The 16,600-nt window shown below is 44.0% G+C and overlaps 1 protein-coding gene across 1 annotated transcript in view; it reads right to left on the bottom strand.

The window, feature by feature from the left end:
* The window catches only part of ITGB4 (integrin subunit beta 4), a 293,817-nt gene that overhangs the window by 182,469 nt on the left and 94,748 nt on the right, over positions 1-16,600 (bottom strand). The window contains exons 5-8 of the mRNA XM_078654540.1: positions 7,345-7,549; positions 6,941-7,037; positions 2,432-2,603; positions 1,974-2,237 (exon numbers count right to left, since the gene is read on the bottom strand). Coding sequence (XP_078510666.1) covers positions 1,974-2,237; positions 2,432-2,603; positions 6,941-7,037; positions 7,345-7,549 — 738 coding nt within the window. The remainder of the gene's footprint in view (positions 1-1,973; positions 2,238-2,431; positions 2,604-6,940; positions 7,038-7,344; positions 7,550-16,600) is intronic.

Raw genomic sequence — 16,600 nt, 5'->3', positions numbered from 1 at the left:
CACATTGCGCACTGCATGGATAGAGATATTGGGATATTGCTCAGTTCAGTACAGAAATGTCCAACACTAGCACACCACTAAATCGTCATACTCTTGTGATTCACACCAAAAGGTTCAGCTAATGTTTTCTCTACAAAAGGATGGTGTCAGAATACCAGGGTTTTATGCGTTTTTGCTCTGACTATGTTTGGCTTAGTTTTGGCAACATTTTCTTCTTGCTCCAAGTCAAACAATACATCACCCTAGGGAAACACTTTACTTTCTACCACAACTCTCTAGCAAAACATATCCTTCACATCCTCCTTTCATCTCAGACTTACCTCCAACTAAATCTTCTCCTGTGCCTAGTGTCACTTCACAGTCTCTCTCTTCCACGTTCTCACTGCCCTACTGTAATAACAGCGCTCCTGAGATTCTTAAACGTTACTGCTAAACACAGGCCTTAGGGGTGGGGGGGGGGGCGGACAAGATTTTAAGGTGCCATATTGCAAGTAATTATTGAACCATGTATTTTAATTATTGAACCAATGTATTTACATTTCAGGCCCAGCTACATATTATATTTTTTAAATACAGCATTTTCTCGCACTCTCATGAAAAGGTTCTTGAGGAAGATAATCAGCTGTACCCCTATGTTTGTAGTCTCTAAATCCCATGCATGTTTTCTCTCCATCTTGGGAACTTCAAATCCCCTTGCCTCCCTCTGTTGGACAACAGTGCAACCCCCTGTTATAACCCGGCTTGTATCCTTTGGTCCCTGAGGATATGTTTTGCAGTACCTATGCTCTCTTTTAATGAGGGGATTGGATCTTTCCTAAATTCAACTAAGGCCACTCATCATTCATACTATATACTATTTGATGCACTTGTATTTGTCCCATGAATCAATCTGAGGATACTAACTTAATTTTGAGCCTCACATTTCAAATTCCTTCACTTTTACAGAATATTTTAAATTTTCTATTTTACATTTTGTGTCTTTATTTCAATACACGTTATTAATCTGTTAAGTTGTCGTGGACTCCCTGAGCAGGCTTCGTGGACCCCCACAGGTCCCCAGACCACAGGTTAAGAACCATTGCTCCAGCCTATTTTCTTGTCCCACTTTCAATTTGCAGGAGGTCACACTAATGACTCTTAACTCTTAGTAACTTAATCTACCACAAAAAAACTGTAGGAAATGCATCAAACAATTTCCAGAGAGCACAAGACTAACTTCAATGATCAAGAACAACTGGAATAGCCACTAACCTTGGGTTGCACAATAGCGTGCTACCCGTCAATGAGTACTTCAGTGACTTATAAGCGGCTGTAAGTGCTATACAAATGGAATTACAATACAATTCTTCACCCGCAGGTCATCTGCCCGCAATCGACCACATATCTACCCACTCCGTGAATTCTACCTTCTTTTATGACCTGATCTCAGACTTCCACATGACCTCTAAATGTTTTATGTGCTTCCATAGATGTTTCTGCACTTTACTAACTGCTTCATTGACATGCCCTATCTCTGAACTTCAGTCTACATGTGACTTGTAACATCTCTTTGTATTGCACTGTAATCTATTTCAGTGTAACATCTCCCCTCTCCGTCTTTTCCCCTCTCTGTGGACTTTTTAGTGTTTCCTCAGCCACTTTCACTTCTCTATGACCTCTATGTCTCTGCTTCCTGCCTTCTCTGTGTGATGTTTTACGTGTCTTTCACCATCAATATGCTTTGACTTATCTGTGACATAGCACATCTTTTTAACATCTTATCTTTGATTTCTGTATTCTGCTTCCATGATCTCCCTAGTGACTCCCTATTCATGGCTCCATCATGTGCTGTCCCACTCAAACTCTGGTTTGCTACCTGCCGCCGACCTCCAACTTCTGCACGTGATTCCATACCATGCCCACTCTGTCTATGTGAATGCACTGCCATTATTATTTCAGGGCTGCAGTCTATCTGGTAACCATCTCTTTTTTACCTCGTAGTAGCTGTAAGAATGGTTGGTGACCGCAAAGATGGGAATGATGCTCTTCCTGCCAAGCAGTCGCACCAGGGTAGGCACCGATGGGTAATCCTGCTTAGTGTCATAGGTGTAGGAATCCTCCCTGTCCAGGTGGCACTGCTCATCATTTCGTGTCAGGATGCCATCCAGCACATTCACACCATCGGCTTCGTAGTGAAATGCTGACTCGGTGGAGAACACAAGGAGATGGGTGCTGTCCGCCCTCCACCCAATGCGGTCCTGGAAAAAGATAAATTCATGCAATGAATGTAAGGTCATACAATGAATGTCAGTCCAGGCCACTGGCAGATAACAAGAGGGCCACTGATGGTCTTAGCATCATGGTACTACCACAGACTGAAGGCTCTGGAAACAATGCCAACTCAAAATCCAGCGGGGCATTGCCACCCATCACCTCAGCCTGCCGTGCTCACCGTGCACACTGCCGTCTGCAGGATGGCATCAAAGCCTCCTTCTGGTGGATCCAAGTTGCCAGAAATACGCTCACTCATCAGCTTGGTGCGAAACTCATCTACATCATTGGTCAAGCGAATGACATTCTTGAAGGAGAACGGTGGTGTGCTGCCAGTCCAGGGCTCCTTCAACCTATGCAAGAGAGTAAGATGAAGAGGATAGGTGAAGTAAGAGACAGACTCCTTGTGTTCTTATCTGCAAAAGAACAATTCCTACAGCAGAGCCTGACTGTGCTGGAAAACACTACACTATGTTGGCTAAAATTAACAGAAAGAATAAGTATGACTTAATGTTGAATTTAAAGAGAATGTAAACACTATCAAATAAACAGCCAAAAAACCTATCTGAGAACACTTTTCAGGACATGTTACCTAGGTATTTATTAGCCACCAAGAAAAGACCATGTTTTTTACTAGAAAGATGAAGGACGCATCTAGGAAGTACAGGGCTGAATTCATTTGTGGCTGTTACTCCTACATGTGGTAGAGAAGTCTGCGGCTTTTACTACATCCAGAAACACAAAGTGTAGAATAACCAAACCTAATACATGCATGGGCTATTCTGTAAGCAGTTACTGAAGGGCTCACAGAAATGTCCCCAAGAATACACGTCTGGGCACATTTTAGGACCCCTAACAGCAAATCCTTCAGTGTACTGCACTGTCAACTTAGTTAAGAGAGACAGCAAATCCCCTGGACACCTAAGACCTCCTCATTCGAGAGGTTGGAAATGATCGCTAAGAAGTCATCAATAAATCATATTCTAGGTAGTGTCCTTGTGTGTCAAGGGGAAATGAGCATGGGAGGAAGCAGAAAATAGTACATAGAGGAGCTAGCGGACAAAAGCTGTGGGCTTAAGTTCCCAGAAAGAACTATGATCATGTTTAACTTTGGTCATGTTGTGGATGAACAGTTTTGCATTTATGTAACTATCTCCTCACCCTCTTACTTGTGCAGTAGTTACTCTTTTAAGGAGTGTTATGCCTCCTTGAAGCAGGAACTCATAACTAATTTTCTTTTCGTAGCCCATTAAGCCTTGGATACTTTTCCATAGAGCCGCACCCTCTTCTGAAGTGCATCACCATAAAGGGTAATCCCAGGTGTACCACTTCCTGGCCAATCACAAGCCAAAATCATGATTATAGATAAAACGTCCCCATGAAGGAAGGGCGGAAACGTAAATATCTGACAAGGAAGGGACAATGGGCGTAATGAAGAGTAGTAGTGAACCATTTCCTCCTCCCTTTCCTTTAGTGAGTCATTACTCTGTGAGGATATACCAAAGCTACATGCCTTTGTCACAATCACAAAACACAAAAAACAAGAAGCTCTGATCCAAGCAACAACCTCTGTTAATGCTTTCATATACCCTATAAATATGGCAATGTAGAGGTGATTTACTTTCGCAAACACATTGGTACCAAATTCTACTGCCTGGTCCAAATGGGAGCAGTAAAAAAAGTGGGAAGCTGGTTGCAGCTTTACCACCCTGACCTGAAGATACTCCATGTCGCCCTATCTTTATCTGATCCAGGAAAATCCTAGCACGCTCCTTCATATGCAAGCGCTATGACTACTTTCATCCAGTGTCTCGAGCCACAGTGGAGAACTTCAGACTTATACTTGAAGCCTCAAAGTCACTGAGTGGTTATCGAACTGTTACAAGGAGGAAGAGAGCACCAGGTATGTACCCACTGTCCTGACCACACCCAGGAGGGATGTCCTTCCCTCTATAGCTGTGGAAGATGGAAAAATGATAGTAGGGTATCTGTGCCAGTGATGGGGAAGCAATATTCTGAGTACTTGAGATTTCTCTGTCTGTGGCTCTCCAGACAGGCCATCCATGGATGTTTATCTGAGCCATTGGTTCGTCTGGGTTTCAACTTCAGTGAAATGGCACCCACTCAGTCATGAAGTTGAAACTATCATTGATTTTGCATCAACTTTATTATCTTTATCTACTCAGTGCCTGAAGGCATCTGTGACACAGCGTGCCAGAATCTGTGACAGTCGATACACTAGTTACGCAAATTGTGGTGTCAGCTGTAGTCCTACTGCTTGCACCTCCAGCACCTACTACCTGTTTCTACTTTGCCCACAGGCTCTAGGCCTCTGGTATCTTGGAACTATGCCCTCCCATTGCATTAATTCTGGCTAGTTTTTCATGAGTAGAGGCTTAGTTAGGGCTAGCTCCTGCGACCGGGCTTCAGTACTAATGAGTCTGACACTCCCACACTAGATGCTAAGCTTCTCACTTTACAAAGAAATAGCAGAAATGTATAAACGCATCTCAGCAATTTCCTATCGTAAAAAGGTGAGCACAAGCATACAACCCACTGGGAACCCAATAGAAACCCAAAGTAAAATAAACTCTGCTGAAGCATTAAGAGGAAATAAATACAGTAAGGAACCCCAAACGACATAGTGCAGCATCTGTGACTAAATTAAGTAGCTCAGATATATCAAGGGTGCAAAGCTGGACTGGTTCTGTCAGTAATCTGATCTGGGAATTGTGGAAAGCCAGATCCACTACACCACCAAGGAGAAGTACAGACTTTCTGGAAGGACTGAATACTTATAAAAACACAAAGCACATCCGTATTGGTGTTTGAGACAATAAAGTACAAAGATATTTAACTGTGCACCTATTCAGACAAAATCCTCTGAATTTTGGAATTAAACACGTATTTTGCAAGAAACACATACCCGACCCACATACTAATGAAAGACAAAGTAGATTCTGTGTTTGAACGTTCGAAAAATAAAGCACCATGTTCTATGGGTGTGCAGTGCGTTGGGATATTTTAGGACGAAACATATCAGATCCATCTTTAAAAATGTCCCAATTGGAAAGAGCACTGGGTTTATCAGGAATAATACATCGATTTGATGATACGATTATTGAGTAAAGAAGTCCATTGTTTAATCTGAGCGAGTAGTATTACAATTTAGCTTTACTGTAAGATGGGCTGAACTGAAAGATTCGGCTATTGTGGTGTAGAACCTAACCAAGAAACGAATGCACAAATTACTAAGCCAATAAGTCAGTTTCTAGTAGTAATATTCAGACTAGAACAAAGAGTAGCACATATTCCATGTAGGACTTTCATTTGATGCAAGGCCTAATGATTTTTTGTTTAAATGGACATAGTATTAGGAGAAAAGGCTTTTCATAAAATCCAGTTTCTGTTATTGTGACTCATGTTCACTACTTATCATTAGGTTCATCGTGTACGGGACAATGGAAGATAAATACATAAATACCAACCACCGCTCTCACCTAACAATCTATGAATCAAAACACCAGTGTTAAATGGAAAATACAAGTAAACCTCTAATAAAGAAAAAAATATATACAGAGGGGTAAAGAAAAAGTAATAGTTAGACAAAGAAAGAAAGTGAAAGGCATTTAAGAGTAATAAAGCAAACACAAAGGAGATGATGGACAGAGTTCTGAAACTTTTCAGACACTCATATAGCTGGGTCTGAACTGGGGTGGTGATGTGAGCTAAAGAACGATGATGGATTCAACCCAGATCTGTGACTGGGGATCAGTGTCTGAAAAGGTTCAGCGCTCCATCCATTATCACCTTGTGTTCACTTTGTTCGCCCTAAGTTGGCAGGGTATGCCCAGACGTGGATCTCTTGCTCACATTGCCACTGGATTCAAGCTAGCCTGGCTGATGAGTGGTGTTACCCCAAAACCGGTCGAAGGATGCCTGTTTCCAGTCCAGGGAACATCTGGCTTGGCAGTTCAGACTGGACTGTTCCCATGAGGCACAGGTTCAAAACTGATTTTCGTATAGCAAGGTCTAAACTGGGGTGGCGAAGTGAGCTAAAGAACGGTGATGGATTCAACCCAGATCTGTGACTGGGGTGAGTGTCTGAAAAGTTTCAGCGGTCCATCCATTGTCTCCTTGTGTTTGCATTGAAGAGTAATATCCATGGATAGAAAAACAGAGAAAAAACTGAAGATAGAAAGAGACGATATAGAGTAGTAAAGAGAGAATGATAACAGATGGCAGAAGGGTACGAACACACTAATAGAGGTAGAAGGTGAGCTCAAGAGCGCGAAAAAGTAGAGGTGGGGAGAAAGACAGGAAAGGGAGAACAAAGATCAATAGAGAGAGATGTGCATTATGAGGGTGAGAATATGGGGTAGTGTGCATTCAAGAGCAGACAGGGGTAAGGAGTAAGAGAGTAAAAGACATTTGGAATGAGAGAAAGGGCAAATTTACACTGCGGAGGAATAGGAAGTGAAATGGAGAAATGATGTGGTAGTGAAAAGGAGTGAGAAGTGGGGAGGCATGTGGGATAGGGTACTGTGAAAGAGATAGACCATGACAGAGAGAAAGAGAGTGTGAGAGAAAAAGAGAGAGCGAGATCAGGAGCACAGAAAAAGAAGGAGAAAGAGAGAGTGATATCAAATGAGAAACGACAAGTTGGAGTTATTGGACGGCTACCACTTACTTCTCAGGTCGCATGTCAGTCTGGGGCACCGTCACCTTGTCGACAAACTTGCCAAAGCCAATTGTGTAATCCCTGGAGATAGAGGTGACAACAGCGGCTAAGGAAGAGAAAAAAAAGAATTCTGAAGAACTTGAAAGAGGTACTTGACAGAGAGTGAGAGGGTTATGTGTATGAAACACTTACAGAGATGCATCAGATTAGATGTTATTGATAGGAGCTGACCTATGACCACTAGGAGCCAATTTCTTAAAGGCTACGACCATCAAACTGCACACACAGATCACACCACTCAGCACAAAGCTCCACACTACAAACTAGAAAACAACAAAGTGCCAATGCAATGGTATCTAGCCTGATAAACTTGGTAAGAAAAGAGTCGCTGGGCAGTGCCTCTCGCCTCTCACCTAGTTCTTGCCCCATTCTCTTCAGATTGTCCAGATCATCAGACATAGAGTGGGAGAAGTCCATGAGGATGTAGAGGTCCACTGGGGTTTCCATGGGCTCGAAGACCTGCATGTTGAAGTTTTTCTCCTCGCCAGCTCTCAGTCGCATGGTCATTCTCTGAGGAGACACTTGTGTCTTCAGCAGAGATGTGTTAATTTCGTAGCTCTGCAAAGAGAAGAGGACACTATGAGTCATGCCAATATGTACAGGAAACAGACAAAGGGGCTGATTTATATGTTGGCGGTAAGGATACTCCAACGCACCTAATTTAGATGGGTGGACATACAGGTCAGTATTGACTGCCCGCCACCACCAAGGGCAATGAAAACTGCCTAATGCTCCCCTTGCCTGGAAGACACAGCTACCTATGAACACCCTCTGTAGACACATAATTAACTGACACTGCTCATCAAGGGTCATCTGGCCTCATCACCTGCCATTTTGAGGGCCCTGCCTCCTGCAGAGGCCTGAATGACAAGTAACAATCTCAAGCTGGAAACGAAAACTAAATCTTGGCTTCTAATTCCCAGACGCTTAGTACAAAAACTACAAGTGCTATGTTTCCTCGGTAACTCGCTAGCAACTAAAAAGGTTGAAAAATGTGTGTCTTGCTTATAATAGTTCTACCTACGTCAGACTCACCAATTACCATTGTGAGTGTATGTAGGCTGCAAGAGACACTTCTGTCAAAATGATATTTGGCCAGAAAATATTTCAATCCACGTCAGTATGTCTTAAGGAAATTCATTAGTTTCCAGTGCGCTTCAGAGTCTCCTTTTAGCATTGGTACCCTGGTCTTACGAACCAACACAGTCAACAATTTGCATAGCATCCGAGTAGCCTCACATCAAGTGAGAAGTACTTCACATTCTAGTATTTGTTTTCTTATTCCCATAACAAGCATGGGCCTACTATTCCCAGCATGCAAAGCGTTCTGGCTAAATAGCCAGACAGGCTGAATGTGCCTCGTGTGACATGGGGGCAGCTGACTGCCCTGAATGCTGAACTCCGATATATTTGGCTGAAAGGATTAAACCAGCCACTGAGAGGCCCCCCTTTGAAGGGGATGAGGAACCTAAACATAACTTCATCTATTAAAGCCCGCAGTACATGTTTAGCAGCATTATAGATTCTCCTTCTTATGTGGACCCACTCAAATTAGGAGAGCCAAAGCATGCGTACTGTTGTAGTTACCTGATCTACCCATAGGCCAAGAAACCCACCACATTCTACTCCATTAACCTTAGCAACGCCTTAACTTGTGCACGCGGCAAAGGCACTTCTTGTTCACCGAATAGTGGCGTATTCTCAGGATTAATCATTGCTTCAACTCTCTCCTCATGTCTTATCTCTTTGGATTTCTTAAGGACATGCATTCACTTGCACCAGGCTTGGCCATGATTACAAGCTACATGGTACTGGGGCTATTGATTTTATTATTATTGTCTGAAAAAATCATCCAGGTACACTTACGGGTAAAACACAAAGGAATGGGGAATTACCACGTGGGACTGATTTTTCTGTCGCACATCCACATGAAATTCCATGAGATTCTGCCACATAGATTGCCCACCTGATCTGATCAGCTCTGAGCAGCTGGTAAACATATGAGCATGCCTTGTTGTGGAGTCAGAAGGGAGGAAGGGGTAGGAGGAAGAAGGGGCTGGGAAGAGGAAGATTTTTTGTAGCAGGGATGGGAAGACATTGCATGTACCTTAGGGTGACCAGAATTTTAAAGCTAAAAACCGGGACATCTCACGAAAATAGAAGAAGGACTACAGTTATGGGGGAAAAAAGCAGAATGAGTCTTCTCAGCTGTGGCAGCGTAAGACTCATGGAATTACCAGACAGAAATATCTGGTATGTTTCTCCCACATCTAGGAAAATTGAGTGTGAAAAAACCCACCCACTTTGAACCAGACGGAGAGAAATTCCATGAGGTAACTCCGCTCCACCTGATTAGTCCCTTAACTAGTATCAAGAGCAGTTTGAGTTATGTCTCTATGCAGCAGTGCTTAGGGTTCACAAACGACTTCAAGGGTGGCGCTGGTGATCCAAGATTTGAAATAGGTTTATTTCATTTTTTTATTCCTTCATTTTCTAAGGTGGTATATCCTTCAAGTCCAAATGTGTCACCCCTCAGTGTGCACTACCTGCGGCCTAAAGTCTGGCCGTACCCAGCCCACTTATGCCTACCCATGCGTGTGTTTTTGGCTGCACCACCTCAGACTGGGTGAGTGCTACTATACATAGCTGTCTTTTTTCAGAAAAGCCTGGGGTGAAATAGTCAGAGTTTTACACCCTGCACACCCTATTGTGTCCCTTCTGTGAGAAAGAGCAACCCCTGCCCTGGTCTGGGACATCTCTCGTCGAGGCTAGACACTGACATCCTGTGGTCAGATCTTGGGCACTGACAGCCTCTGCCATGCCCTCTCAAGAGCCGAAAAGTGCTTAAGGAAATGAGCGACCTGCACGCCCTCCTTTCAGCTCACTCTAATTCTGGGCATTTCGTGTCTCTGTACTGATCAGTTAAGGGGAGCAGAGGCCGGCGTGTCACCGTGATCCAATAAGTCAGATTTCTGGGAACACAACAGTGCTGGGACATGGAATGGGTACAGCCTGGCTGGAGACAGGCGCAAATGGCAAACACTCACTTGTCACAGTCAGGACCATTCCTTGCTCAGCCGACTGATCCCTAGCAGTGTACTGACAACAGTGCTATCTCTCAACTATCACAGATAGAGGAGCTATCCCAGGCTTGTTACAGAAAGACGATCCATCTATCTCTAACTACTCCCATACGAGTCGACAAAGCAACGCCTGGCGCTGACTGGTCCCGGCCTCGGGCCGTGCTTGTCTGTCTCGCTATCTATGTGACTGCAGCTCAGGTCTGTCTGTCTACATCAATGCATCAAAGGAAGCCCAGGGACCGACAGCCTCAAGGAGACAGACTCACATTAGACAGGGAGCTTTGCGGAAAGAGAGCGTCGGAGACAACAGCCTGGTGAGATGCGGATAAGAAGTAGACGAGGTATGTGTATGTGTACAGGTAGCACCGGAACAGAAGAACCCTCACACAGAGTGACATCGGGCACACAGGAGGCCACAGGGACAACAGACTCAAGGACAACAGAAAGAAGGCAAGAAAAGGACACATCTGTCCCTACTACAAGGGGACGGGGAAACAAGAACGCAGGAAGGCAGGGGTTCATTAGAACCTAGATCGGAAGCATCGCACCCCAGACAAGATACAGAAGAGACACAAATACTCTACTATGAACAATGACACACAACTACATAGGTTCATTGGAAGGGCACAAACTCCGTCTCCCCCACACCAGCACTGCCACAGCTGCTTTGGGTCAGCTAAGGGCGCTAACGAGGATCTCAGAAGTCCCACCAGTCACCTTCAAGCGTTCGTTTTCCTCTGCAGCTGATAAGACCCGGCTCAGTGTTAGCATCCTTAAGTTCACTTGAAGCATTTAAGATGGAATGGAGGTCACAAGTGCTTTTATAAATAGCAACATATCGAGAGTACAAACACTGCAGCCATAACCATCTGGGAAATGTCATATTGCTCCGAGGAGATTGTGGCAGATGCGCAGCATTGCCTCTTGTTTTGAACAGAGCCTCCAAGAATCCATCGATTAATTGAAAATGCAACAATGCCTCCCAATGAAAAGACACATTGCCAACCCCATTCGGAAGACAGGGGCATCTTCACCTATAAACTGTTAGGTTGTCCTGTGTGACCTTGGAGATGGATGCAAGAATGGACTTCAGCTTGCTGCGGAGCAGCCATCTTCTCAACGACAAAGGGTACTGAGAACGACTTGGGTAGAAAAACACAACCTAGCCTTTAAAAATGATAGTCCTCGGCAGCCTGAAGAGGCTTAAGGGAGCATGAACATATAAGCAGAGACGACCTGTAGGTAATGGTGGCGGGGAGGGTTAGTTCAGAAAAATAAAAGAGTTATCTGCTTGTCATCAATCACGAGCAGTAGCCTCTTCTTCGTCCTCGCTGTTCTGCTGACTCCTGGCACCACCCTGGCTCCTCTAAGCCAATCATGACGCTGCTGTCACCATGACAGCAGCCTTGTGATTGGTCTGAGCGCCGTTGTTCAGTACTCAGATGGGAACTGACAGCATGTGCATGTTCTCATCCTAGGCTGCGCATTACAGCCTGGTGGAGAACATGCAAAGTGCGTATGACTGTTAGGCCGGCCCAAGAACTTAAGGTGCTGAAACCACTCCGCTTTCCTCGACGTCACGGGAGCGCAGCCACGCCCTACCCTGCTCTGGCTGCAAGATACTAAAAATAAAATGATAATACCGTCTGTTATTATCATTATATTTTTCCTTTTACACTGCTCAGACAGCAGTAGGGTGGCACCCCTCACCTTAGCCTAGGAGCCGCCGCTTCATATAAGGAGCATTGCACAGTGGTGCTGGACCAATTTTCAGAGTAGGGTTGCTCCCATCAATGTTACTCAAGCCACCTATGCAGGACAGATATAAAGTGTGGTATGTAGCCAGCAGGTGTGACTTTTGGGGCACACTGTCACAAATATTTTACTAAAGCATGGTGTGGCAATATGCTGTCATTTACAAACTAAACATTTTTCATTGAAATGGACACTAAGGGCCTGATTTAGATATTGGCGGATGCACAAATCCGTAACAACCATGACGGATATCCCGTCTGCCATTTTACAAGTGCCATAGGATATAATGCACTTGTAATATGGCAGACGGGATATCTGCCACTTTTGTGACGGAATATCCCATCCTCCAAGATCTAAATCAGGCTCTAGATGTTCTTGTAAAACTATAAAGTGCACAAATGACAATGTGTGGAAATTGTGTTTCAGCAAATAATTAGCATTTGAGCATTCCTAAGTAAAGTGTCTTGATTTGTTTGGATCCTATTAAAAATGTTAATTTCTATCACAGTTTAGAATTACAAAAAATGCTTAAATTGTGCTTTCTTAGCTGCAGTTTTAGTTTGAAATATTTACATAGACCATTTAAAGGTATTTAGATGTTATTTTTGAAAAATAAATCACAAACTACATCTTTCCTTTCAAGCTCTCCAGCAGCTGGTTGCCACAAAGTTCACCTTCCAAAAGCTCTTAGTTTGTTTTCAGAGAACCAAAGTATACACCAATCTCCATATTAAACGTATAAGCAGAAATTTGACTAAAGACATTTGGCCTCTGTCCTTGAACTCACAGCAAACATGGCAAAATAAAGACAAAATGTAAAGCAATCTTTATTGCTCGTTCACCTTCTGAACTACAGCATAATTATTTCGGGGGGGGCTTGAGTGTGTGTTTTGTGTTGCTGTAGATGGAAATAAGAGATATTTGGCTCCAACTGGAAAGACTTGGGTCACTTTACTTTGTTTCTTGTTACAGTGAAGAAGAACCCCTTTTTCGCTTTTCGGTGCAAGTGCTAAAATGCCAGAAAACATAACTCTGGTGTACACATAATGTTGTAAACTCTCTGGGGCCCCATAACATAGCGAAATTCTCCCAGACACGAGTCATGAACAGCTCGAAGACATTACCCACCCTCAGAACGACATGGGAGGCAGACACTGGAGCACGAGTCAACGACAACTGGACTGAGGCATTGGTGGCACCTCGTGAGGTGGCAATCTGGCCCGCCTCCGCCTGATACAGCTCAAATATCTTCACAGAGCCTACTATATGACGCATCGGTTGTGGCGCATGGCTGTGATTGGCTCCCTGACATAATTCCGGTGTGGGGAAGAAGAGGGTACATTTGTCCATACTGTGTGGAGCTGCACAGCGCTGGACAGGTTCTGGAGCGGTGTGACATCCTGCCTGGAAGAGGTCCTCTCCTGGGCCATCCCCTGGACCCAAAACTGATTCTCCATCACATTACCGACGCCATAGGGGGGAACAGATACCAACGGCTGTGCCTATTTCTGGGACTAATGCTAGCGAAGAGAGATATAGCCAGGGAGTGGAAGACGAAACCCCACGGTCTCTGGCAGCTTGGAAGAAGGGCTGTCACTTTCTGCTCAATGGTCCACGTGTGGGGAAGCAGTACTTTGGAGCCATTCGTGCTGAGTGCCTTTCACAGAGGGAAAGGATAGAGGTCGTCACAGAGTACTGGCTGATGCTAACTAAGCGTAGCCTGTGCACGCGAGGAAGATGCGCTGCAAGACAGTATACTGACCGAGAACTACAACTCCTAGCTGGCCATGAACACATGCATATCTAGAGAGATGCCGACTATCCTGGATTTTCCAGTATACATTTTCTCATGGTTCACAGCGTCCTTTACTAGGCAATTGTGCTAGAATGTTGATGCATCCAGGATCTTGCTTCATGAGTGTTCTTTTATTTTATTTTTTTATAGCGCGAACTAGACCCGAGGCATCGGGTATCAGAGCGCTTTACATGAGCACCAGTTTCGTTACATGAGAACACAGTCATCGGATTTCAAGAGCCAAGACATATTGCTTCCTAAAGGATCGTTGTGAGGACATTTTGGATTACAGAGACATACCATGAAGTTGTGGGTAGTTGAAAACATACTTTGAACTATTCCTTGCACATTTATTCGAACTGTTAACTCTGGATTACAATTATCTGCACTCTTAAGACTCGGGTTGCATGTTTGGGTAAAAGTCCCTGTGAAGAAGCAGGGTGGGGTCTTGAGAGGACAACTGGAGATACATCCACCACTTAAAATGTACTTGCATGTTTCACTATACTAATTCAACACTAATCCTCTATGGGTCCCGGAGTAGCGTGCTACCCGCCGAAAAAGCGCTTCGACGCCTCGTCAGGGGTAGTAATCGCTATATAAATGCAATTACAATACAATACAATACCTCAAGAATGTTGTGCACACAGTATTAGATTTCCAGTCTGTGGATAAATTGCTGAGAATAGGGTACAAAAGAATGTGAATGGTATTACTTAAACTTAAGGTACCTATTCTAAGTGAAGGGAGCAGAGTTAGCACACATTTATTTTTGAGACATTTATCTTTACTTGTGTTTAGTGTTCAAGAATTCCCAGTTTTCAGCTCAAATACAGTGTGTCGGTCGAACAGAGATTTTGTTAAGATATGTTTATCCGCAATACCGTTATGTTTCGTTTTTCCAATGATAAGATACTTAGCATCTCTTTGTCTTGGAGAGATCCAGTAACCCTCCTGACCACCAGAAGAGATGGGGTAGAGTGCACGGTCCTGTGTTTGTGTTTTCTCTTATCACACTCCCCGTTCCCTGCTTATTATTATTATTATTATTATTTGGTATTTGTAGAGCGCACTGCAATCCTCCGGGCATCCTGGCGCTGAGAGGTAGTAGGAACCGGGAGAAAGACTGTCAATTGTAAAAAAGGCAGACTACAGAGAAGAGTTATATCACTGCTAAGAACCAAGATTTTCAGACCTTAGGGAAAAGCCAGGTCTTAATTCTCTTGCGGAACAGCATCAGACTCTGTATAATCCTGATTTCCAGGGGGAGACGATTCCAAAGGTGGGCTGCTGCCACGCTAAAGGCTCGCCCCCCCAGGGTTACTTTCTTTATCCTGGGAATCCTATCGAGGCTAGCAAAAGAAGAACGGAGGGTACGTGTGGGCTCATACCATTGGAACCTATCTTGAAGCAGCTTGGGTCCTTGTCCATGAAGTGCTTCTACCACTGGTCTCCGTATCTTGGTGTATGGGGTCAATGGTGACAGACATAAAAGAACATTACTTCAGCCGGATCCTACACACAAAGTTAGTGTAACCTGACATTGATCAACACAGCTTTTAATAGTGTGTTATCCTTGACTTCATATTAGAATCTCTTTCAGGAAAAATAAAATATGAGAACACAATACCACCTAATGTGCTGCATTGGCTAAATGTGATAACAACCCCTTCAACGTGATAGACAGCTATGTTTCCAGATCAGGCCCACACACAATAGTTTATAAGTTAAGTCAACATATTATCTGTAAGCAACCTCACACATTTTATTTTATAACAATAAACCAGGTTCTTTAAGTGAAATAGCAGGCCATATCTTGCTGTGATAGTCTTTATGCAATTATGTTAAAGTTCACTCTGGTCTGTGCGTAAGATGTTTGTTCATTTAGCCCATACGAAGGGCTTCTCATGCACCTTTTCCTGTTTTTACCAATTTAGGCATCAATCCATGTTCCTGTAACAGTACCAATTAGAGGAAACACTTATAGTTTGAAGTATGTTCGGGGTTAGAGTTAATGCTTAAACACAGGCAGTGTGACTCCTCAGAGGAGCAGTGCAGTACCTCTGTGTTTCAGGGAGTCATGCCAAGGCGAGATGTGCTATGGTGCGGCTTCTTGTGGTCAGCAATCCTAAGGGGCAGCGGGTGAAGGGAGGGAGAGGTTCTTCGTTATACAGGTTCAGCTGTTGGAGTCGGGAGTATGGCGGCCTTCAGGATTATAGTGCAAGGCGGTGATGAGATCCATTGGTGGTCTCATCCCATGGATCTTGGAACTTCCCGGGCTACTAAGACAGCCGACCAGCCATACCATGATATCATGGATTTGCAACATCATGCTGCCTCTTGTCAGGTGTTTCTGTTTACAGCAACCCATGAACCAGTGTAGATTTGTGGTACACTGTTTTGCATCTCTTTAGAGCTGCTCTTTGAGCCACAGGTTCAATGTTCCTTGGCTTAGGTTTTTTTTTTTTACACACAGGGGAATTGTTTTCAAAAGCCTAAAAAATGCAGATTCGCCTGCCATGCTAAGGAGGACCAATTAACGTTAAGCATTTTCACTAAAAGTGCTCAGGCCCTGTCAGTGGAAGCACTTCCGCCTCCGCGTCAGTGATCTTTAAATATAGTGGTAAACCACAGTTCAAGAGGCTTGGCACTCACCCACCAGGGACTAAATGAGTTCCTCAGAACTGAACAAATCATCTCTCATTTACAAAAAATCTACAAAAAGTTATTTTCACTGCGCAGGCGTTGTGGGTATTCTGTGGGAGCTGTCCTAAGCCTCTGTAGATAGTTTTAACCAGCGATGACCCAAATAGGCCTAATCAGGCTGGGAACACACCAGATTATCAGGATAACCATTGTAACTAGCTAGTAGCTCACATTAGTGCTGGCCTAGATTCTCCAGAGTGCCTTCTCAACCTAACTGGCCAAACAACCTGCCAGTCCTGACTCCCACGCCCCATTCATCTTCACATTTAT

The sequence above is a fragment of the Lissotriton helveticus genome, chromosome 7 (genome assembly GCF_964261635.1).
Source record: "Lissotriton helveticus chromosome 7, aLisHel1.1, whole genome shotgun sequence".
Classification (NCBI taxonomy): domain Eukaryota; kingdom Metazoa; phylum Chordata; class Amphibia; order Caudata; family Salamandridae; genus Lissotriton; species Lissotriton helveticus.
This window is presented reverse-complemented; position numbering and strand designations above follow the sequence as displayed.